We start from the raw sequence: 26,071 nt of genomic DNA, 5'->3' as shown, positions 1-26,071 counted from the left end.
ATCAAAAGTTCTCCCAGAAGTAGAGGAATAAAGTCCAATGGGAGAATCTGCATCATGACAAACCATGGGAAAGATTGTTGTGCATAAAATACTGTTAAGAACCCCTTTACAACCCCTTCTTTAATGCTTCCACCTGTTTATAAGGACAGCCCTGGACATATTGTATTCTTACATACATCCAACAAATACTTACAGGATGCTACTAGGTAAAACGCTATAAGGGGCATGGAAATTAATAATTCAGTCTCAGTTAATGTGACAAACCTTTAGGGCTAAAATATATTGGTGTAACACCAGTATATATCCAAGAAGTATAGAATAAGCAGCTGTGAAACTGGTAGGGAATCGAGCTAAGGTTCTCTGACTATCTCTAAATAAGGAGCTCTTGGTCCAGAACCAGTGATTTACAGCTGTAATTCTAGCTACTCAGGAGGCTAAAACCTGAGGAATACAGTTCAACATCAGCCCAGGCAAATAAATCAGTTTGAAGTCAGCCTAGGCAGAAAATCTGAAGGACTCTTATCTCCAATTAACCAGCAAAAACCTGGAAGTAATGGCATGCCTCAAGAGATGGCCATGAATGGAAAAAGCCAAACAAGAATGCAGGACCCTGAGTACCTAGTCCTAGCAAATAAAAAAAAAAAAATAGAAAATCTAGTTTCCCACCACACAGTGGGGGTATTTTGTTTGCTTCCTTGTAGGGAGATTGAATAGAATCATTTTTTTATTGGAAGGTATCAGAGAGTGGTAGTAATTAAGAAATGGCTTAAAATTGGTGTTTAGTTATAGTTTTTTAGGCTTGTTATCTGATTGAGGAAAATATCTTCCATGTAAGATGGTAGATTGATCACATATAAGTCGTTAACAAGGACACAAAAGCTGGGGGGCTGTTGTAACTGAGCCATGCATGTGAGCTGCTGATGAAGCCATTCTAAATACCAAGAGGTCAATGGTTTGTACCATTCCTGTTTCACTGGACCTGATGCGCTGAGAAGTGTGTTGTACAGAGAAGGCGCTCAGTGAAATTTGCTAGAGCACTTGGACTTAAATAGTGTTTTGCTCAGAATCAGTGCTTCCCCATCAATCTGCTATTGACTTATTTAAAATTGCCATGGTTTTGTTCAAGAAACCCTTGACCAAACTCATAAGGGGTCTGGAGTTGGACTTAAAACTGAGTTCTGAACAAATCATCTAAATGTTATTGTTCTTCCTTTTTCTCATCATTAAAATGGGAATAATAATATAATACCTGCTTACATTTCAGAGTTATTAGGTGAGTCCAGCTAATAGTACAATGGCTGTCCCATTCAGACATGCAAAAGGATTACTATGGGACCTATTAAAAACCTAACTGCTCCAAAAGATTGTTTTGATAGGTTTTACTTGACATAGAGTAAAGGATCTCACCTCTGAGAGGAAGTAATGAAAAGTGTTTAGCCATGCCTTCCCGTCTTCCCTTCTCCTCCATCTACCCTAAATTGTAGCTTTAACTTGAGGGCTTCCTACCTCACTCCATATATACAGAGCAGCAACCAGGAACCAACCATCTTCTTGGAGATGAAGAAAGAGAGGGAAAAACTGGGTGAACAGGACATCAAAAGACCTCAATCTTCCTCTAGACCCTGTCTTGGCCAGCATTGGGAGCAGCGTAGAAAAAGAGTTCCCAGGCCAGCTTCTTACCATCTGGGAAGGCTCATCAATTGCTCACAGCAGCCATTTTTCTCAGTAACACCCCTTACACACCTAGTCTGAGAGTACCACTCCCCATCTACACTTGAAGAACATAGGACACTCAGAGTTGGTGGCAGCAGCAAAGGGAAAGTCAGCTTCACAGAAAAATCTGAGATATCCTTCCAAGACTGCATAGAGGGAAGAACACTACCATTGCTTATCAGACTCCCTGGACAATTTTACTACACACCAGAGTAGGAGACCCACTAAAATGATAGGTTTGAAAATATTAACAAAAATGAACATATATCCAGCACCTACTGTGTTCCCTACACTCTTTTGAGTTCTTCATACACACTAGACTGTAAATCTTGACTCTCATCCTCAATAACCCATTTTCAAGACAGTAAAATTAAGCCACAGGAAGGCTAACTTTGTTACCCAAGACCTATATCTAATAATTCACCAAGCCAAGATTGGAACTGAAAATTTTTTGTCTCCACAATCTGTGCTCTTAAACACAATGACATGCTGCCTCATTTTTTTTCTGTCTGGCAAAAAAAAGTAGGATACACAGTACAACTTAGATCTTATTAATTATTTCTAGGGTTAACATTAGCATTAACATTATTAACATTAGCATTATTAGCATTATCCTAGAGGTCTTAATGGCTTATCAAATGTTTGGGCCATGTTTCCAGCCTTGTCTTCACCATCCTCCTTTACAAACACCAACCTAACCCTTCAATAAAGCCACTTCCAGCTCCCAGGCTTTTGTTTATGCCATTCCATCCAAAACCTCCTCCCCAGATCCATGGCTGTTTGACCATATGCACTGTGCCTTTAAGGCCAGGCTCCCAGAAATGCTGCAGCTCTCTGAGCCTTTGCAGTATTTAGCACATCATATCCAACTGTTTTTTGTATTCTGTGCCTTTCAACTTTCTTAGAAGAGATCACATCTGACTTAACTTTGCTGCCAAATAGCTTCTTACAAGCATTGAATGTGTGTTCTTTAATGCCCCCACTCCAACTCCACACACACACACACACACACACACACACACACACACACACACACACACATACACACACACAATTTTCACTGTGAGCCTTCAGGAATATCTTCAGACAGGCTCTCCATTTCTGCATTCATCTTGCAAATACTTCTTGAGTGCCTACTATGTGCTATTCCCTAGGAAAACAGCATGGCCTGCTCTCATGGACCATACATTCTATTTAATATTCTGAAATAACTACAAAATAAACAGACTATCTGGGTAAGGTTGCAGATGACTAAAATGCATTTATTTAGGCTGATGAGAATACAACTTCCATTCCCTCCAAACTATTTCAATTCAGTTAGTACAAAGAACACCTTTCCCACTCTGTGATTTTAGTGTTTTGTGTTTATTGAACAATATGTTCTAGGCTCTGTGCATTATGGGAAGAAGAAGCACTTGAGGAGAAATCCAGGGCGTTGTGGGGAGAAGTGGCACGATGGGCCACATGATGTCTTCCGTGTGTTATATTCACCACTTTTTATCACTATCTACCTATGTGAGAAGGCCTACCTCTCCCTCATCACCCATCCCTGTCATCCCTAAGGATAGCTTCAACTTCATAAATGATTAAGCTTCACATTTGATTGGAAATATCCTTCTTGACATAAATTATCTTTTTTCATGAATGAAACCATCAGATTTTTATCTTTGAAGGTAGGTGAATATTGAGACCTCCATTTGCATATTTAGGGATAAATATCAAAGGAAAAAGAGGGATTAGAGGATTAACTGCAGCACATTTGGTATCTTCTGAATGATAAGTAAGGCATCAGATCAGGTGAAACTTATTCATGGAACTTGCTGCACAAGCCATCTGACTGTGAGCAATACTGGGTTTACCTGAAGGGACAATGCAATCATAAAAACACTAGGGTATTTCTGACATGAACATGTTCTGGATTCTTTTCTCTAAACATTTGCTATTTTAGAAACAGTTAATACTCCTTAAAGGACTAATGAAGTGCATTAGGATGGAAATTAGGGAAAACCTAATTATCAGTAGATAAATGGTAGGAAAATTGTTGATCAGTTTCTCTAAGGATTTTTTTTGTTGTTTTGTATAGAAAGCACAATGTTGGTTCATTATAAATTTAAATCTATTTACCTTGTTGTTTTTTTTGGAAATGGCCCTTCTTGGAGAAGATGTGCTAACAGCTCTGCTAAATTTGCTTAAAAAGAGAGAAAAATTGATTAACTATTCAAATGACACTGTAGGAATTATATGACAAAGGCCCAGGCTGTCATAAACACAGCAGCATGATTTTCTTTTATAAAACAGTGATAATTTGAAGAGGAAAAAAAAATACTAAAGCAACTGTAAGTTCTTTTATTTTGGGGGGAAAAACACTTACTAACCATAAATGAATGCATTAAACATTACATTGCTCTTTTCCTCAGAAACTGACCAAGGAAATGTACATTTACTTTCTTAATAAAAACCAAAAAATAAAATTATTTTTCCCCAGAGGAATGAACTTGGCTTTCTAAACTTAGAAATGATCATTTTTCAAAGCCATTCTTTTGCTAAAATACAGCAGCTCTATAACACTGCTATTGGACAGATGGTTCATATTTTATTATGTTTTATTGTATTTATTATCACCTAAGGGAATGTGTCCTAAAACATGCCAAGAGAAGAATAGGGACCTTAATCTCATACAGTAATGATTGCTGCTTGATGGAAAAGACCAGTTGGTTTGATCTGGTAATGAAACAAGCCCACTCCTTTCCCAGATTCCTATATAATTGGTAGACATACCTGATTGAACTTGCTCCACTAGCTGAGGACTTCCAGCTACTGAGGCTCTTTAGCCTGGCCAACTTCCTGTTCCACATTTCTAACTCTTCTATTCTTTCTTCAAGGTTGTTGGTTAGTTTACAGAGCTGCTTTACTGCCCCTACATTTTCCATGAAGATCTGGTCCTAAAAAGGAAAGTAATACAAGCTGCATACTGACACAGTTTGAAGCGGCCAGGGAACTGTCCATTGCCCATTCAAAGACAGGGGAGTACACCATTCCTGAACACACACATAACTGACAATGGTTATATAACCACAACTTCAAGGTCACACAGGACAAATCTGGACAAGTTCAGAACTTAAAGGATTGTTGTTAAACTGCTAGCTGTATGGTAAAACTGCTTCGGTTCAATTTGCAATAAAATGGAAATAAGTCCTTGTAATCCAAGAGAGAATAGAGTTGAAGGCTGTTCCATGTTCAGATTCCAAAGATTTATTTTCCATCAGCATTATGTTATATTTAAGCTCATAAAAAGGAAGTCAGAACCGATTTCTGAATGATGATTTGTGTGTACATCACTAAATTCCTGTTACAAAGTGACTTCAGCTTTCCTTGATAAGATATGCCTCAAATTGCTCAGGTGAAAGAGAAAGGAATGAAGACCCCAATTTAGCTGGAATGGTAGTGCACACATGTAATCCCACACTTCGGATGTTCAGGCAAGAGGGTCATGAGTCAAGAATAGTCTGTCCCAAAACAAACAGAGGAGCAAAAACCCAAAAGAAAAACAAAGAAACTATAAAGGCTTTTCTCTGCATAGAGAAAATGTGGAGCCTCTCGTAAAATGTTATCAGCTCCTTTGGTTTAAGTTTCTTCATTCACAAATAAGAAGATATAAGAAAACAGTAATAAAAAAAATAAAGGGGAGAAAAATAAATAAATGAAATGGAGGATAATTGTTGAGATATTAAGTTCTGCTTTAACATACCATGAGCAATATATCATTTACAACTATATTTTAACCTAACTCCCAAGAAAAATTTTAAAAACCAAAAGACAATCCCTTTCGTTCAAAGAAAGTCACTGACAGGTCAGAAAGAAAGAGAAAGGAACTCACCAGCCTGAGCCCCCAGGCCACAGCCTGCCTTCTTCACCTACACACTTCAGCTGTCATATGGACAGGGGCCTCCCTTTCTCTCTAAGCAATAACAACAATAACCACAACGGCTGGGAAGCTCTTATGAGTTCACACCCTGACCCCATGACCTCTCCTACTTTTCTTCTCTCTTGTGGAAGTCCAAAGTCCTACAGCACTCTCTGACTTTCACAGAGGTCAGTCCACTAGTGTGCACTCACGAGCCTGAGACCAGGGACTCAAGAATGGGGTTGTATGGTCAAAAGCTGGGGGCTGTATGTCTTTGAGATACTCACTGTGCAAACTGAAGCTGAAGGGTTTCAAGACCTGGAGAGCAATCACTCAAAAAGGAATCAGTCATACATACACATGTATGAAAATGTCCTCATGGAAACCCATTGTTTTGGTACAATTAAGATACTCCAATGGTAAGTGGAGGGTGAAAGGAATCAAAAGCTAAACATTACAAGTTTAAAGTTCAGTTTATGCAATTAAAGGCGAATGTGTCCTGTGAACCACAAAAAGACTCTCAATTTCCCATAGAAGCCCCATACGGGGAGTGGGAAGAAATGCTCACGCCCCAGAGCCTGTGTCTGATAGAAATGCTTTCCTTGAGGCCAGTTCAATCCCCATCTACCCAGAGCCTTCCAAGAGACCACCAGTCAGTCAGTAGGCAACTTACTCTTTTTCATTGAACCCAAAATATGTTCAGTTTTGTCCCTGGGCCCTTTGCCAAAGGTTATATGGCCTGTCTCCCTACAACAATGGAAAATATGTGGAGTAAAGGCACTCTGTTGATTATCTGTGTATCTCATCAAGTTGAGGGACATGCCTTATCATGGGAAGTGAATTGAAGAAGACTGAATTAGCAGCGGAGAAAAGTAGAAAGCTTTATTTACTATTTGAGAGGGGGAAAGCATGGGGGGAGGGGCTGATCTCTTAAGCCTATCCGTGCTTTAAGAAAACCTTTTAAAAGTGACATTCCTTATTTCATTAAAAAGTCAAAATTTTTATATTTTTCCTGAAGCCTTACCAGATATTCTTCAAAAGCTATCCAAAAAACCCCAAACAAACCCAAAAACCATGAATTGACAGAAACTACTATGAGGTAGAATTTAGCACTACCTATCAAAACACATTTAAAAAAAATTTTTTTTGACCCAGTAACCAAACACATTTAAAAAATTTATCCCATGGATCCCATGAAAGGTAAGGGGGAAGAAAAAGACTGAAATCAACCCAAATGTCCATCAAGAATGGACTTTCTGGGCTGGGAATGTGGCTTAGTTGTAGAATGCTTGCCTAGCATGCATGAAGCCCTCGGTTTGATTCTTCAGTACCACATACACAGAAAAAGCCAGAAGTGGCACTGTGGCTCAATTGGTAGAGTGCTAGTCTTGAGCAAAAGAAGCTCAGGGAGGGTACTCAGGCCCTGAGTTCAAGCCCCATAACCACCAAAAAAAAAAAAAAAAAGTTTTTAAAAAAAAGAATGGACTTGCCAATAAATCACCTTACACTCACATAGCAGCACACTATACAACATCTAAAGGCATGGAGCAAAGGTTACAGTACAGCATAAGAGCGTGTATATACCATGATCCCCTGAGTCTAAGAGAAGACAAAAAAATGCATAGAAAAATTTCAGCTAAATCAAAACTTAAATTTTTACATATGATGTAAGGAAGAATAAGAGAAAAATGAGATAGATAAAAGCCAGGATCTCTGAATATATTTTGTTTTATAAATTTTCCTCTAAAATAATGAGTATTTTAAATAATTATAAAACATAATTAAACCAAAAAATTTCCATAAATAAATAGCAAAAGCAAACAAATTACCCTAATTTAGTACTGAGTTTCTGGGTTTGGCCTTACAGAAAGAAACAGCAAAAAAAATCTTAACATTTTAATGACTATATTATTAGTAAGGATGATATACACATGATTTCTGTCATACACATTTATACTTGGATAAGACAAATAGTTGCTTTAGAAATCATGAATTTTTGTACTTAAGAAAAGAGCTATATCAAGCAGAAAAGGTCAGATAATGTGATGTTAGGAAAATGAACCCTTAAATATGTATTTTAATGTTTTCGTTTCTTTCATGCATATGTTTCTAACGCATTTATAAGATTATTTCTTTGTTGCTTTGTATGTCCCTCCCCCACAGTGTAACCCCCGCTTTCACTATATTTGATGTCAGTATAACATGTGGAGGAGATGGGGGCAAACAAATCGTTTAAGGATTCAGGTGGACTTGTTGCAACAATGAGAAGTACAAAATGTCATGTCAAAACCAGCTTTACAATGTCGGTTGGGGGGGGGAGGGGGTATAATTGGGTGGGGAGAGGGGGGAGGCTGGGAAGGGAGGTGAAGGGTAAACAAAGGAGGAGGCTGCAATGCTTGGTAAGAAATGTATGCATTATCCTGCCCATGTAATTGTAGCCCCTCTGTACAGTATGTTCTCAAATAAAATAAAATAATATTAAAAAAAAGAAAAGAAAAGAGCTATAGACATAAAAACATTAAGTAAAATCAAAAGAAAACTAAACTGAAACTACAAATATTATTATAAATTTCTGGTCTATTTGACTTTTTAAAAGAAAAAAGTACTGTATGCCCATTGAAAAGGAATAACAAGGTAATTTCTAACTTACTAACAATGAGCACCTTCACTGTATACTAAAAACTATTCCACTGAAAGGAACCAGGACTCTTTGGAGAATTAGTAATTCCTGGAACAGTTTGAAGAGAGCCTGAAACACCTAACAACCTGAGAAACCAGAGAGCTATCATAGAGGACTGTGGTTATGTCAAAATAACTCTAGAGCCAACTGAAAGAGCTACCTTGGCCCAAAGATAGATCAAAGTAGTAATACTGCAATAGATCAAAGAAATGACTGTATTTTGAGAACATGCAGAATTCTATTCAATTTTTAAAAAAATATTTTAATGGGCTGGGGAACAGGGTGCATGCTGGTGGTCCCAGCTACTCAGGAGGCAAAAGTAAGATTGTGGTTTAAGGCCATCTTAGACAAAGTTGGCATATGATCCTATCTGAAAAATCAAAACTAAAGCCAAAAGGACCGGGGTTTGGCACAAGTTGTAGCTTACAAAGCCATGAGTTCATCCTCCAAACAGTGTGTGTGTGTGTGTGTGTGTGTGTGTGTGTGTGTGTGTGTGTGTGTGTGTGTGTGTGTCTGTGTCTGTGTGTGTGTGTGTCTGTGTGTGTGTCTGTGTGTGTGGTATGTATTTGGAGGATATTAGAAATTTAGCTCATTTTGTGAAAATTTGTAAGTAAAAGAACCAATGAAGCTTTATATTGCTTTTCCTTAATATCAGCTCATATTTGATGAAGGAAAGTTGTTCATTTTAGAAGAACTCCAGAGAATAAAGAAGAAATGATGGAGGATCATGATTTTCTTCCCCTAATAAAACAATGAATGTAGGTAGTAATTCACAATAGCTGTGAAAACCATATGCGCCATTTTCCACAAGAGCCCTTTAGCCCTGACTCATGAGAAGCAAGCAATGGTTGCAAATGTCCAGTTACTTATCAATAATGATGAAAAGCAGACTTTACTTTCTTCTACTCAAACTATCCAACACCGTATGTCTTTTCATAGGTCTAATAGACAAGGAGATAATTTCCCATGTAAGAGGAAATAAAGATGGGGAAGAAATTTACTGCTAACTTCCTGATTAAAATTTTGGCCTGCCATCACTTTATGAATCCAGTGGAAAATTACCAAAAACATAAATTTCCAGGACATATGATAGGGATTAACTTTTGATTTCTGTCCTCTACCATCGTCAGGTCAATATGAATGTGTTCAAGAGTATAACCTAGAGTTTTCTGAAAATGGCCTTTTCTACACCAGTAATAGAGAAGGGTTTGAATCATCATAAAATGCCTGAGGAATTTTTTACTCAACACTCACATCCAGGCCTCAGGGAAAGGGTTGGACTCATTAGAGCTGACATGAGAATACACTGTGTCCTAGGGTATTTTGAAAAGTATTTTCATTTGATGTTTATCTTTTCCTATGAACAATTTTGTAACCGAACTTCATTGAATTAATCAGCTCGGTGCAGATATTACCAGTTTTAACCAGCGCCCACTACCTCAACTGAAACAACATTCCTTTACAGTTGTGATGGGAAACAGAATGATTACACTGACATTCACCCTCAAAAGGAAAAGGAGCAACTGCTTCAAATCATGCAAAAATCTTTTACGAACTGTGGGAAACACTTGTTTTTTACTCAGTGTATGTATTGACCACACGAGTGTTTTTTTTTCTGAACAAACACAGTGGGGCCATTTGGCAAATGTGTATACATATGACAACAACACAGGCATTTGTGAAAGCAGAGCTATTAGCTGGTGTATAGTGGGTTCTTCATCGAAAGCTTATCTTTCACCTTTGCCCCCTTCACACTCTATTCTCTAATCATATTGAACGTTTGCTGAACATTGTATACATCCTCCAGTCTCTAGGAGTAGCAGATGCTGCTCCTCTACTACCTGTTCTCTCCTCCTCCAAACTGCCCTAAACTTGGTGTCATATTTACCTATATAATAAACACCTAGAGAAGGGGATCAAAAGTCAGAGCCTACCTCTTGCACAGTTTCAGTGTTTTAGCAGAACTCAGTACATAGTTGATGATCAAAAGAAAGAATATCCTCACTGTAGTGGTTTATGTCAGGAAGCACTGAGAAGCCAAAGTATTGCTCTCTAGTGAGATGAAGAAAGTGGCCAACTTCTGCTTCATTTTTTAGTCTGATGTTTCTTTCAGCGAAGCAAAAAGTATAATAAATAAAATCCAGTTTTCCTTCCCATGTTAGGAAATACACATGAAAATGTGGGTGAATTAACAAACACTGGTGCTTATCATCTTCAGTACAATGGTTAGTGATTTGATTGTACCAGGCTATTGCACTCCATTCCAATTAGATCCCTTCCCTGTGGCAGGGTATTGGCTTAGGAGACAGATAAAAAAACTCTTCAGTCTAAAGCTTTGCCTCCAGAAAACCCAAAGACTGTTTCTGCTGCTTTGGGACCTTGAAGGTGTTCGGATAACTGAGGCACAGCCAGGCAGGCAGTGGAGTTAATGTCTCTTCTTTTTGGACCTATAACTTTTCTACTTAAAAACAGTGGATGAGGGTAACTAAGCCTCATCACAAAGGAAGTTGAAACAGGCCTCCCTTTTTTTTTTCTTTCCCAGTAAGAGTCACAGACTGGAAGTCCTCTCCTTATGGTAAATGATGCATTCAGTGTTACATGGACTGATTATTTATCATCAAATCATGGGAATAAAATAACCTGCAATTGGCTATGGTAAAAACAATTGCCAAGGGAGAGAAACTGTTTAGCTAGTGGGTATGTGTGGCATTGTTTGGGCTTTGCATAAACACAGCTTTAGATCCTCATCCAAGAGTTTGCTCACCAGACTGACGTGGATTTAGAGAATAGAACCCAAACCAGGAAAAACCAGGGCTAATGGGATGATGTGAAAGCTCTGGCTTGCCTGTGGAATTTTCAACAGGTCCCTGGAGAAGAGGCTCCTCTCATAGGCAACTCTCTCTTGCGAAGAGCACTTGTGTGCTCATTTCCGAGGATGCCACATTATCCATCAACCTTACTTAGCCTGATATGGCAAGAGCATGAACTGGGTACAAATGGTTAAAATTCCGTACATTATTGTGCCTTGATTTTGCCTTAAAAATCTTGTGTTTTTTTTGTTACTTTTGTTTAAGTGCAATTTTCTGTGGAAAGTGCTTCAGCTTAGAAGCAAGGTTCCAGGTGAACTGACACATGCTCAGTGTATTGTAATTCTTTGGTGTACTGGAGTCTCAGAGTGACCAGTGTGCTCCTTTGCAGGCCAGTGAAGCTGCCTACTTAGTACCTGACACCTTCTTCCCCAAGACAACTTTTAACATCGCCTCATGAGAAATGAGCAATGGCTGTAAATGTCCAGTTACTCATGAATAAAGATAAAAAGCAGACTCTAAACTTAATCTTCTCAAACTTCCGCCACCATAAGTCTTTCACAAGGTCAAATAGACAAGGAGGTAATTAATTTCCCTCAGTACCCACCAATACCTGGCATTATCAGACAGCAAAATTTGCAGTTCTTGCTGAGTTAAAGTAGGACTATATCATTTTAATTTTGCCTTTTCTTGATTCATAAAGTTGTGCATCTCTTTCTTATGTTAGCTATTTAGTTTCCTTTACTGTGAATTGTCTGTCTAATGTTCCATTGTTTTACCTTTTTCAGAATAATAATGAAACCTTTCACTTGGCTCTATTATTTTATTCTTTCCCAATGCACTCCAAAATAAAACTAAAATGCTAAGCATATAGCAATAGCTGTAGATAGTGACATTATTTTCTATTCAGTTAATTGGCTTCCTTCATAGTGCTAATTACAACTTTAAGCTTTATTTGTGGTTTATAATTGTTACTATTGGTCAGTCCACTATAAGGCAATCGTGGCAGCAACAACTGTGTCTACTTTATTTGTTTTGTCTTCTCTTATTATTTAGGAGAATATTTAGCACATCATAAGTGATTGACCAAAAAAATGGATTCCATTCCTTAATTTAACAAATCCATTTTTAAACAAAGGCAACAAATGTGAATGTTAAAGCTATAAAGAAGGAGAAGGAGAAGAAGTAAGGAAGAGGAGGAGGAGGAAAAAGAGAAGAAGGAGAAGAAGCTGCTGCTGCTACCTTCTGGTCAGACTTGACTTGACCCATAGGCATTGTATCTGTGACCACCATCCATAATCTCTCCCTCAATATCTTCACCATGACTGCAGCTTCCTTTCTTCTCACAACACCTCTTTCAAGTTTCACACTCTGAGTCACTTCTTTTTGAACATGTTCATGTGCTATTCAGTTGATACCACAAAGTCAACACTAAACTTATCTTTTCCCTAGAAAATCACTTTTCTTCCAACATCCTTATGTGAGTAGAACCAGATCTCTTCTCTTCACTGAGATTTGGAAACTCAGGTATTTCTGCTCAGCATTGTCTAAATCATATCAGATGCTGTATAATCAGCACAAGGATTAAGCGAGTATATTCTCTAAACTCCAGAATCTCATATCTCATGAAGGAGACACAAATAGAAAAAAAAATGTGATATGAGAAACACTCTAGAAGATGTATCTCCACAAGCCTAAGTACGGAGATAGGATCATCTTAGATCTCATTAATTCATCCTACCAATCTTTGCTGAATTCCTACAGTTCTCTAAGCCTTGAGGTAAAGGCCACAATAAAATGCAATTTTGAAAAACATAAATTTCTTCTCTCACACAACTACTTGGGGAGACTGGCAACAAACAAGTGGATAAATAAACAGATAATTATAGTCAAGAACAACTTTCCAAGCTGCTATGTATAGCACAGAGGCCCAGTTGAGAGGGTTGGGTGTTGTCTGCTGCAAAAAGACCAGATTTTTGTATCAGTGCAAAGGACCTTGGCCCCTAGCAGTAACCCTAAACTTTATAAACATCATGAGCCTTAGTGTCACAGGGATTATTTCAGATGGGTGGTTGGGAAGGCCTTGCACTGAGATCCCACAAAAAGATTTTAGGGCAGAAGATATTCAAAGGCACAGCTCTGAGATAAGAATAAAAGAGAGAAAAGGGCTGGTGTGGGAAAGGCTTGCAAACAAGAAGTGCCTGGTGCTGGGGTAAGGGAGGCCACAGAAGCCTGGGAGGGAAGAAGGTCAGCTATTGGGGAACAGAAACACCTGTCTTTTGAAAGAAAATAAAGGAATGCTCAGTGCAGAGTGATGAGAGGTGGCAAAGGCCAAGTTAAAGACACAGCATGTACAGACACATGGCATTCTGGAAAGGTCCAGCTTCTTTAAGAAAAGAAAAGAAAAGGTCATTGTTCAATGTGGCTTTGCCTGAAAGTGTTACGGGCTTGAGGGGACAGGGGTGAGTGTCTGGAATGAAGTTAGGAAGAGCAGATGCAATCTATGGCATGGAGGGTCATAATGGAGCCAATGAAGATCCAAAATGGGAAAAAGACATCATATGATCAGAGATGTTTTTGTTTTTTCTCTAAGTTCTGTGTGTTTAGTTGTTTAGTTTATTTGGCTTTGTTTTATGTTGGGGCAGGGGTGGCAGTATGGGGGTTTGAACTCAAGGCTTTGACCTTGCTAGGTGGTGCTCTTTACTTGAATCACACTCTAGTTCAGGGCCATGACCAGTGTGGAATAATTGATACCAAATGTCTCAACAGCTCAGTGAAGAATTCTGTTTAATGTCACGTTTCCTGGAAAGGTTTCAGCCTGTGATGATACCACAGGAGAAGCTAGTAGGAGACACCTATACAGTGATGAATTACCTTATCAACCATGAGGAAGTTCTCCACCTTCTCTCCATTTTCACAGGTGACTTCACCCATCTCTCTTACGGCTCTGGGTAGGATTTCTTGTACTTCCTGGGCAATCATTCCTATACACAAAACATCCCAACAGGTTTAATCAGGAAAAGGCCTCCAAAGAGAAAATTCTCGCAGGAATTCCTCCTTCAGAATGAAACGTTGACTGCCACAGGACAGACATCTTTGGAAATAGATGCTCTTTTTTTATATATGTAGTTTTTTTTAATTTTTTATTGTAAAGATACTATACAGAGGGTTACAGTTACATGAGTAAGGTAATGGGTACACTTCCTATTGAGCATTGTTACCCCCTCCATTGTTTTCCCCCTACTATCCCTTCCCTCCCTACCTTCCCCGAGGTTCTTTTTTTTTTTTTAATTGTGATCAAGTGATTACATAATTTCCCAAATTTCACAGTATTGTGGAATAATGATGCTCATTTAAAGTCACAAGCTCATTCTAACTTTCCTGGAGCAAATTGTCTATCACAATCTATAACATATAATGGTGTATACATATACACCATACATGTGATCAGCAGCATGGGGATAGTTAGTAGTGGTTCGACCAGATGAATGGAAGTTCTTTGTTTCTTAAGTCCTGTTAATTTTGTCATATCACCTAACATTTTGGATTTAACATCCACTTATCAGGGAGACCATGTACCGTTTGTCTCTTTGCTCTTGGCTTACCTCACTCAACATGATTTCTTCTAGCTCCATCCATTTCCCTGCAAATGCCATTATTTTGTCATTTCTAATGGCTGCATAATATTCCATTGTATATAGATACCACAATTTTTGGATCCATTCATCTGTGGTGGGGCATCTGGGTTGTTTCCATATCCTAGCTATTGCGAACAGTGCTGCAATAAACATGGAGGTGCATGTGTCCTTGTATATTGGTTCCTGTTGTTCAGGGTAGATGCCTAGAAGTGGTATGACTGGGTCGTAAGGGAGGTCAATCTTTAGCTTTCTAAGGACCCTCCAGACTGCTTTCCAAAGTGGTTGTATTAGTGTACATTCTCACCAGCAGTGTAATAGGGTTCCTCTTTCTCCACATCCCCTCCAGTATTTGTCATTGGCTGATTTGTGGATGTGGGACATTCTGACTGGGGTAAGGTGGTATCTCAGGGTTATCTTTATTTGCATTTCCTTCACCACCAGGGATGATGAACATTTCCTCATGTATTTCTTTGCCATTTTTATTTCTTCATCTGAGAAGTCCCTCTTTAGTTCCCTTGCCCATTTAGTAATTGGTTTGTTAGGTTTGGAAGGGATTAGTTTCTTGAGTTCCCTGTATTTACTGGATGTTAACCCCTTGTCTGATATATTGCTGGTAAATATTTTTTCTCAATTAGATGGTTGTCTTTCTAGCTTGGTTGCAATAGATTTAGCTGTGCTGAAGCTTTTTATTTTAAGGTAGTCCCATTTGTTGAGTCTCTCTCCAATTTGTTGTGACCCTGGGACTCTGTTCAGGAAGTTCCTTCCTGTGCCTATTAGTTCAAGTGTCTCTCCTACTCTGTCCTGAAGTAGTTTCAGAGATTCAGGTTTAATGTTAAGGTCTTTAATCCATTTTGAGTTGATGTTGGTGCATGGTGATAGGCTGGGGTCCACTTTTAGTTTTCTGCATGTGGCTGCCCAGTTTTCCCAGCACCAGCGGTTGAAGAGGCTGTGTTTCTTCCATTGTATGTCTTTGGCTCCTTTGTCAAATATCAGCTGGCTGTAGGCCTGTGGATTTATTTCTGGATCTTCTATTCTATTCCATTGGTCTTCGGGTCTGTTTTTGTGCCAGTACCATGCTGTCTTTGTTATTATAGCTCTATAGTAGAGTTTGAAGTTCGGCATGGATATCCCTCCCATGTTGTCTTCATTCCCTAGAATTGTTTTGGCTATTCTAGGTCTTTTGTTGTCCCATATGAATTTTTGGACTGTTCTCTTATTTCAGTGATGTATGTCATAGGGATTTTAATAAGAATTGCATTGAATTTGTCTATTAATTTTGGCAGTATTACCAAATAGATGTTCTTTTAAAAAAATCTACAATGCATTTGAAGAAAAAGCTTTTGAACCAAAAAACACTACAGGATTAAAAGCAGAAACACTGTGTTATAGAGGAGAAAGAGGGGAAAATACATTGGATAATTCAATGTATATCCTACAAAACTATGAAAGGTGTGGGTTGGGAGTGATGAGTGAGAATGTCAAAAGAGTTGACATTGCTCAAGATACACTGTATTCATATACTGTTTTATCAAATAGCAACTCCTTTGTAAAACTAGTTAAAAAAGCCAGACATCAGTGGGTCATGCCTGTAATCCTAGCTACTCAGGAGGCTGAAATGTGAGGCTCATGGTCTGAAGCCAGTCTGGGAAGAAAATTCTCATGAGATTGTTACCTCCAATTAATCACACAAAAACCAGAAGTGGTGCTACAGCTCTAGGGGTAGAACACTAGCTTCAAGCATAAAGAGATTCAGGGACAGCACCAAGCCCTGAGTTCAAGCCCCACAACCAAACCAAAACAAACCAACCAAAAAAACCTACTTAAAGATAATAAAAATAAAAAAGTAAAAAAGACTCTACCAAATGTAAAAAAAATAGTAAATACCTTAACTTGATTTTCTTTATTTTCCTATAGAAGGCTCTTGACCCTAAACTTCCTTCTTTTTAGGATTCCCTGCACTGGAGAACAAGCATCATTCTGCTGGTTCTTTTTCTCTTACCTAGACCCACCCACCCTTCCACCTCTGTTTCCATCCTGCCATCCTGTCCAGTGCTGCCATCACACAGGTAAAGCTACCACTGGCCCCCCAAAACTCATCTCAAATGGCAAGAGGATGTTCAGTAAAAGAAAGCATACATTAATAGACTCCCAAGATTTGGAGGGCAGGGGTGAGGGTCCTAAGTAAAGAAGGTCTAGAAATTCTTAAACCTGTCCAGTTCTAGTAACTATGGGTTTCATTGAGGATGCATTAGAGCAACACAGTTTTCTTAAATGCTAGAGCACACAACTTCAAAATAAATAAGGAAGTCAAACTTTAGTAGCTGACAATAGAAAATTAAAAAGGGAATTTATGTGTTACCTGTTTGATGGGCAGTGTTTATTCCCACTGCAGATGCAAATTCAGGTTTGTAATCATATTCAACAATCCTCATCTGGGCTATTCTTCTCAATTGTTCATTTGTGTCAACCTAGTTTAATTTAAAAAGAGAGATTTCACCCATCTAGATATTTGCTGTTCAAAGCAATGTTCAGAGAGACCCTAAGAGATTAGGACACTGACAATAAAACTGCTCCTTCTTTTTTCCTTTTTGCTTTTCTTTTCTCTTCACTTCTTTTCTTTACTTTTTTTTTGGTCAGTCATAGGGCTAGAACTCTGGGCCTGGGTGCTGTCTCCCTGAGCTCTTCAGCTGAAGGCAAACACTCTACCACTTGAACCACAGCACCACTTCTGGTTTTCTGGTAATTAATTGGAGATAAGGGTCTCACAGACCTTCCTGCCCAGGCTGGCTTTGAACCGTGATCCTCAGATCTCAGCCTCCGAGTAGCATGAGCTACCACCAGTGCTCGGCTTTTACTGTCTTTTTTAATGTACTGGGGTTTAAATTCAGGGCTGCACACTTTCTAGGAAGATGCTCTACAATTTGAGTCACATCTCCAGCCCTTTGTGACTCTAATTTCTTTTTTTACATAGGATCTCACTTTTTCCCCCAGGAAAACTGGACAGTGATCTTCTTATTTGCCCTTCTCACAGTAACTAGAATGACTGGTGGGCCCAGAGATGGAACTTCAGGAGCTTTTTTGCATAGGCTAGCTCCAAAGTGAGATCCTTGCAATCTCAGTCACCTAAGCAAAAGGATTACAGGCATGAGCTGCTGGCACCCAGTTTTTTTTTCTAGCTAAAGAGAGAATTGTTTTATTTTTTAGAGGACCCAAAGTTTCATGGTTAGGGACCTCTATCCACTGACTAATAAATGGTCTCAGAGTTTCTGTGTCTAAATTACATGGCCAAAGCTCTAGCAACCACCATAAATTTGCTTCCTGAGAAACAAAGTTCCTCACTTTAGAGAGAAACAATAGCTGTTCAGGAACCCACAGCATCATTTTCAAATGAGTCTACAGGTTCAGGGCAAAGTTTGTATTTATGCATTTAAAAATGCAGTGCTAAGCTGGGCACCAGAAGTGGCACTGTGATTCAAAGTTATGGAATGCTAGCTTTGAGGGATAAAGCTCAGAGTCAAAGCCCCATGAAAAAAGGGGGGGGAGGGAAGGAAGGAAGGAAGGAAGGAAGGAAGGAAGGAAGGAAGGAAGGAAGGAAGAAATGATGCTTAGTTCAAGGACCAGCCTTTAAGTGTCAATGAGTCTTTTATTTTTAAAGTGCTTGTGGACATATTGCTGGAGAAATTTTCTTGGAATAGATTGTAAGCCTAATTATCTAACTACTAATCTCTTAGGACCTAGACCTCTGTCTTTGCTAGAAAGCTACCTCCCTGCAGGTCTAGTTGATGGAGGCATCTTTCTCTGAGATCCCTGCTCTTATGCCTAGCATTGTCCCCAACTGTCACTATAAAGCTCTCAACAAGAACAAAAATCCACCTACTCTTCCCAGGAAAATGATAACAATCAAAACAATAGACTGAATTTTCCCTAAACCTAAATTTGTTTGAACTACAGCTTTTCCAGAGGCTGGGATTGAGAATATTGTGGTTTAAGATCAGCCCAGGCAAAAAGTTAGTGAGACTCCAATAAAACACTGGGCTCAGTGGCATATATGTCTGACCATTCTGCCAATGCAGGAAGTGTATGTAGGAGGATCCCTGTATAATTTGGTCCAAGCAAGAAGTGACACCTATGTGAAAATAGGAAAAGCAACAAGAGCTGAGGATGCAACTCAGAGAGTACAGTAAATCCAAGATCTGGGGGTCAAACCCAGTACCACATAAATGAATGAATGAATGGTTCATTCCTGAGGCTAACATTTGTGTCCTTCTCATTGCTGGGTCTGCATAGTGTCTACCAGACTGTGACAAGGGAATGAAAGAATGCAAGTTGTGAAATGGCAGAACAACTCCTCAAGGAACTAAGCAAGACTCAGTCAGCAGCCAAGACCAGCCTGGCACTACCCAGGGTCCTATCCAGTTTCTCACCCTGAGACCTCTGGAAGTTGTTTTTCCTCCCCTTTATCTCCCTGGTTTCTGCACAACCTACATGAGCCCCAACCAGAGGACCAAATGGATGCAGATTCAGGTCCTGCCCTCCAAGTGGAGAGAAGAAGAGTTGTGTTTCCTGCAGGCTACCCTTGTCTTAAAGAGAGAAAATGCCCCTGTGTTTCTAAGTGTATTCTTGACTATATTTCCCCCCCCCCAAACACTATTAAATATAGTAAGTACATTCTCTAGTTCTATTACCACAGTACTTATTGTGTTGGACACAATTCTCCAAAGGCTCAAGTATCAAGGCTTGGTCCAGCTGGTGGATGCAACCATTGAGAAGGGATAGATCATGAGAAGATCGACCTCATCAATGGACTTATCCTCAGAGATGGATAGTTTAGTGCCATTTCTGGGAGTTAGTGGATGATCTGCCTGGTTGAAGGACATAGATCACTTGGGGGCATGCCTTTGAAGGGCAACTTTCCCTGGCCCCTTCCTTTCTGTTTCCAGGGTGTCATGAAGTGAGCAGTTCTGTACCACCACGATGTCTGCCATGATGTTTCTGCTACGTCTCAGGCCTAAAAGCAGTGGAGCCAGCAGACCATGGACTGAAACTGGGATCCAAAATAAATTTTTCCACCAGGTGTTCATGGCTCACACCTGTAGTCCTAAGTACCTATGAGGTTGAAATCTGGAGGATCCTAATTTGAGACTAGTCTCCACATTAAAGCCTGAGGATTTTATCTCTAAAGTAATCAGCAAAAATCCCTTGACAGGGGTGAAATGAATATAAAAATTTCCCTATTCACAGGCAGCAAAACAGAAGGAAGCATCAAGCATCTCTACCATCCTAGCTACTGGACTCAGGATAAATCACCAGCCTTCTAACTCTAGTCAGATTCTCTTTATTCCATAAGGCTGCTGAAAAGCAGAAGGAGATAAAAGAATTTCACATTAAGAGCCTGGATTGGAGTGACATTTTATTTCTATGGAGAAGGTCTCCTAGAAGAAAACAGAGAAGTTCCAGGGGAAGCTTATTTACAAGAATTTATTTTCTGCAAAGTAAGGCAAAATTCAGAAGACCTGGAGCAGTAGCAGGCAAGGCTGAGAGAGTACGCCCTGCTTGCTCTAGCCCCCTGACATCAGGTAGACTTGGCAGGGTGGGGTGGAATCCTTTTCAAGGGTATCTTTGAACTGATGTGCTCTGAAATGCAGATGGATTCTCTCTCAGAAATTCAAAGGCTCAATATCTAGGGCTAATATTTGGAAATGGATGTGAGAACTTTCAAGTCCCGAATTCCCATTCTGCTAGTGGAGGAGCTACTTAGCTCCTCCAATGCAAGCTGTAGCTTTGCAAGCACTAGAAAACTCGACAGTTACAACCGTCCTTTGGAATCCTCTCAGCAGAGAAGGACATTCCTTGGCTGGTTCAGAAAAGCCAGTGGAGATTTGTACTGAGAAAGGAATGCAGTCTGGAGGAAGGGCCAATGATTAACAGATTAGGTCTCCTGTTAGCTAAAAGAATAAAGGAAGGAGAAGAGGAGGCAGTGATGGATGGTTAAACACACAATGGCCTCAAAAATGCTTCCTGGAGAAAGAGGGGAAGTGGTGGAAGAGAGGGAAGTGGTGGAAGAGCAGTGAAGAGCCGGAACCAGGAAGTGAGCTGGCCAAGGGCTCAGAATCTTCACCCCAAATCAGATCTGCATGCATAGCAGCTGTGGCTTTCCCGGATGATTTGGTACTGTTGTCTCAACTGGTTAAAAAACCAAAATGACACAGGAGGGTCAGGCAGACAGGCACATTTTCATCTTAGAGATGAAGATCTAGACTTCAGCCAGAGTAAGCATTTTGTATAGGGTGACTGTGTACAGGGGAGCCCCAAATAAAGAAGTGGTTTCCTGATAGATAGGCCTGATTTTGATTTCAACCTGGTAACTGTCTCTCCACAAAGGGTAAGGTCTTTGACCAGAACCTAGAAGGCCAGAGGACTGGTGGAGTAATGCTGAGTCACAAAGATTATTCATGAAGAAGACAATGGGCCAGCTGGTCCAGGGCCAAGGTCCCTGGGAGAAGAGGCTGGAGAGTTCCCAGGAGAAATACTATGAGCAGCTGGATAAGTAGAGGAATGCAGAGGAAGAAGCAGGCTTGGGCAGCCTGGCTGCAAGCACCTATGGGAAATCACCCTGAGACTTGCTATGGGTGAAGCTGCCACCACCCACTGTGCTTAACAGGTAAATCCCTTCTCTGAGGGTAGAAAATGCTTTGCAGAGATGCCCAACAGCTCCAACGATCATTGTATGTAAGTAGGGTGTCTGTCATATACCAACAAGAGACATAGAAAGAAGCCCAATCTAAACCATGTCAGAGGCCAGGAGCCCCCAGGTGACCCCCAAGCTCACCTCCTGGATATTCTGCTTCACCCGGCTGTCAGAGGGATGCATGATTGTCCCCATCACTTTCATGTTGCCACAGACAACCAATGCTTCATCCGGTGCATCTGTGTTTATCCCTACTCGACCATGACAGACAACAGATTCTGGAACTTGTCCTCGCTGCCATAATGCATCACTGTCATTTTCAAACTGCCCTGGGTTAGAGGCCTGGAAGAATACATAAACATATTGCAATTAAAGTTACAGTAGCAGGAATAGGTGATCGGCAGGGTTCAGAGCAAAAGAAAACAGACTGTTTTCTCACACCGGATTCCAGTACTGGGTAGGATATCCTACCATGTCTGAATAATTCTACTGCTGCCAATAAAAGGCGCTCTCTCTGCTGTGGTATTGAGAATGTGTTTGATTCTACCAGGTGGATGATATGGAAGCGAAAGAAAACTAAAAATAATTCTCTTCTCAGGATGATGATAATAATAACAACGATAATCATGATAATTTAATTCAAAACAGTGCATCAGGAAATGTTGTTCTTTTTTAAAGCTCTGATAAATAACATCTTGCCTTAATTTACAGTTTAAAGTCCCTTATAGTTTCAGAACCCTCATTTTAATGATCCCAAATGCAGTTGGTAAGCAAATGAAAATAGAAATATATTTAATATACCCTCAATGATTTCCCTAAACCCAGACAACACTAAAGGAATACTAACAATAGCCATGTTTTGTGTGCTAATTCACACCATAATTCTATGCTGTAGGTTATCTGCTATCTTCATTTTATTGACATGACATTCTGAAATGATAAAGAAATTCCCCCAGAACACATGGCTAGTACGTTCTAGAGGTAGAACTGTATTTTCTCTGAGAGTTAAGTACTGACTCTAACTTTGCCTGCTTAATGGTGTTGCCTAGCCCAGGCAGAGCAGGCTTCAAAAACTACTACGCTGGTTGAAGTTCTGAAAATTACTCTCTTCAATATGATTCTTTGCCAAAGAACTTCTCACTGTTCTACCTTCCTTCCTCCCTGCTTCCCTTGTATCTGCTAAAGATCTTTACATTGAGAAGTCTAAATCTCTCAGAGTCCTCACCACCAAGTTAATATGCTTTTAAAATGAGGGCATATTCTTCTAAATGTGATTTTTGTATTTGTGTCACAAATCCAGAAACAGTTGAGATTCTATGCTTAACAGTCAGCACGAAGCCAGGACCTTAATGGCTCACGCCTGTAATCCTAGCTACTCAGGAGGCTGAGATCCGAGGATCATGGTTTGAAGCCAGCCCGGGCAGAAAAGTCTGAGAGACTCTTATCTCCAATTAACTACTTAGAAAAGCCAGAAGTGGTGCTGTAGCTCAAGTGGTAGAGTGCTTGAGCACAAAGAAGCTTAGGGAAAGCGCCTACCACTCTTGAGTTCAAGCCCTAGGACAGGCAAAAAAAAAAAAAAAAGGCACTAATACAATGACTTCACTTTTTGCCTTCCAAGTGGTTTATGAGAAAGATGCTGTGTGCTCAACATAGAGTCCCTCTGAAGACCAGTCACAAAGGAAGGGGTTGGGAGTCCCAGGCACTGGGTAGAGGGTTAATCACTGTCTATATCCTCTCTTGGTATTGTTTGAATGTTTGGTCATACTCTATATACATACTGCACATTTAAAGATAATTAAAAGAAATTATAAAGCTCAGTTTTGACCCTAGTTTCAGTTAAGGAATTTTCCAGATGGGCCCGGTAGCACACATCTATAATCTCAGTTTCTCAAGAAGTGTAAACGGGGAGGATAGTATTTCAAGGCTAGACCCGAAAAATTAAGAGTCCAACCTCACCCCCACCTCTGCCTCCATTTCCACAAATAAGCTGACGCTAGGCATTATGGTACCCGTTATGGTGCTATATATGCAGAGGGTAATAGGTAGGAGGATCTCAGTCTAAGGATGGACCTGGGTGGAGTGGAGGAAGATCCTATCTTAAAAAACAACTAAAGCAAAAATAAATAAATACATTCACATGTTTAACTTCCTATTTTATTCGTACCTGTCTGAACTCCAAGACACTTAAAGAGTAAACCAGCTCAACCACCGACAAAAGCAGTGTAAGAATTTCACCTGAACAAAGATCTGTGTGCAAGATCCCTCAAGCACACTAGGAAGAAATGGCAAATTGGCTTTGACTCAAGTTCTTTTATGGTGAGCAATCAACAAAATGCAAAAGTATGGCATAGAAAACATTTATATATTTTTCTCTATGCCAAAACATAATGAGCCACTTCAGGAACACAAAATCAGACAGTGATGGATTCTTTCTGTTAATGCGCTTTGGGATAATTATATGTTGGTAACTTGATACTGGAAAAGCAGATATAAGACTTATTTTTTTTTTTAATTTTTTTTGGGTCCGGTCATGGGGCCTGAACTCTGGGCCTTGGCGCTGTCCCTCAGCTCTTCAGCTCAAGGCTAGCGCTCTACCACTTGAGCCACAGCACCACTTCCGGCTTTTTTTCTTTTTGCTTACGTGGTGCTGAGGAATCGAACCCAGGGCCCTGAGCATGCAAGGCAAGCGCTCTACCACTGAGCCACCTTCCCAGCCCAAGACTTTTTTTTTAACAGTTGCAACATTTTCACTTGACTTGTAGCAGACAAAAATCTCAAATCCCTAAAATATGTTTCAAATTGTTCTAAAAAAAGACAGTGGCCCCTTAGTGAGGGGTTCTCATCAAGAATAGGAGATATTATCGTAAGATCTGGAAACATATTTTCCCTTCCCTAGAACCCACAACCTTCATAAGTCAAAGCAGACGGCAGTGGACCTCTTTCTAGAATTATGAATTTGTAGTCACGTGTTGCCCAATGGTGGTTGATGGATTTCAAATGCCAAATTATTTTTTACATAGTCTCTGATGCACTTTTATTACTTGTCTCATAGCCTCAAACATATGTGGAAGAACTGAACATCCTAATCTCGTCTATGACACCCACCAAGTGACTGTGTGGCCTTAGAGAAGCCATTAGCCTCTCTGTGCCAGTATCCTTCTCTGAAGAATAAAGACAAACACATCTTCTTTATCCATCTCTAAGGGTTATTGTGGGATCAATTGTATATGTATGTCTTGGAAAACATTCATGCTCTCCTGGCTCCCGTAGTGACTGCTTAACCTGTAGTAATTTAACCTGCTCTCCAGCAACACTCCTGCAGGAGTTCACAACTCCTGGAGGCTCTGTTCAGCAATGCAAACAGCGCCCCCTGCAGGGCACTTGGAATAGGACACAGCATCAATAGTCATTTGAGACCTACTCTAACCAACCATTTGTTTGCTTTGCTATTGCTTGTGGTTTTACAGCACAGCCAAAGAGCAGGTAGGAAAGCTTCAACTGAGGAAGGTACCTCTTGGGAAATGAATTTCTGCTTCTTTTGAAAGAGTTACTAAAAATGAGGGGAGTCTGGAGATGCTGTCCGTGAGTGCTATTCAAAGTGTGGTCCGCAGATTGGTGCATGAGCATATGCCAGGAACTTGCTAGAAATGAAAATTTTCCTATTACATCGAAAACTCTGGATGTGTACTAGGTATCTGTTTATGCGCAGGGTGCTCTTATGATAATACTTGAGACCTACTTGCTCTTTCAACTATGGCAGGGGTAACTCATCACCTGCTCTGTTGGGCTCTAACTATTAGCTGAAATCAACAAACAAATTATTTTAGGTAAATAAAAATTCATCTGACTTCCAGAAAGAGAGGTGGGGGGGTTATTGATCTAAAATAGGCAAGAGCCAATGAAAATGAACTGGTACCTAGAACAACCCCACTCTCTCCCCACCTTTGACATCTTTTTTTTTGTTTGGTTGGTTGGGTTTTTTTGGGGGGCGTCCAGTCATGGGGCCAGAACTCTAGGCCTGGGCGCTGTCCCTCAGCTCTTCAGCTCAAGGCTAGCACTCTACCACTTGAGCCACAGCACCACTTCCGGCTTTTTTCTTTTTGCTTATGTGGTGCTGAGGAATTGAACCCAGGGCTTTATGCATGCAAGGCAAGTGCTCTACCACTGAGCCACCTTCCCAGCCCACACACCTTTGACATCTTTACAGATACTATAAAGACTGTGACTGTTGTCTTCCCTCCACCAGGTGTTGGATTCCTACCACAGTGTGGTGTGCAGAGGGGTAAGGAGGAAATTTGGAGGATGTGCCATTTCTATTCTTCTGAGAAAGAAACCAGAATAATGTATTTATATTGACAATAAGGAAATCCCAGAGTGTCTTAGAAAAAGGTAGACAAAGGTATAATCATCTAGCTTGTGTTCAACACAGTCCTCCAAAACAGGTTTAATGAAATGTCTCAGGTGGAAGTTGCAGCCCAGCCATTCCAAGGAGAATCCACTGGGGAACACTCCCCAAAACAGAGACCTGGGAAATAAATCTGTTCTTTGGGGTAAGTCTTAATTTTCATGAAATTGGTCAGTTCCCACCCAGGAACATACTATATTTCCAATGTGGTTTGGATTGGCAGCCTACATGACAAT

At 40.0% G+C, this 26,071-nt stretch overlaps 1 protein-coding gene across 1 annotated transcript in view; it reads right to left on the bottom strand.

The window, feature by feature from the left end:
- Nucleotides 1-26,071, bottom strand: part of Myrfl (myelin regulatory factor like) — a 111,673-nt gene that overhangs the window by 16,284 nt on the left and 69,318 nt on the right. The window contains exons 11-15 of the mRNA XM_070036765.1: nucleotides 21,572-21,772; nucleotides 17,102-17,210; nucleotides 13,979-14,088; nucleotides 4,492-4,655; nucleotides 3,838-3,901 (exon numbers count right to left, since the gene is read on the bottom strand). Of these exons, the coding sequence (XP_069892866.1) occupies nucleotides 3,838-3,901; nucleotides 4,492-4,655; nucleotides 13,979-14,088; nucleotides 17,102-17,210; nucleotides 21,572-21,772 (648 nt within the window). The remainder of the gene's footprint in view (nucleotides 1-3,837; nucleotides 3,902-4,491; nucleotides 4,656-13,978; nucleotides 14,089-17,101; nucleotides 17,211-21,571; nucleotides 21,773-26,071) is intronic.

The sequence above is a fragment of the Dipodomys merriami genome, unplaced genomic scaffold (assembly GCF_024711535.1).
Source record: "Dipodomys merriami isolate MVZ:Mamm:240054 unplaced genomic scaffold, mDipMer1.0.p SCAF_10, whole genome shotgun sequence".
Lineage (NCBI taxonomy): Eukaryota > Metazoa > Chordata > Mammalia > Rodentia > Heteromyidae > Dipodomys > Dipodomys merriami.
Note: the sequence above shows the minus strand (reverse complement) of the source record. Positions and strands in the feature narration are given on the sequence as shown.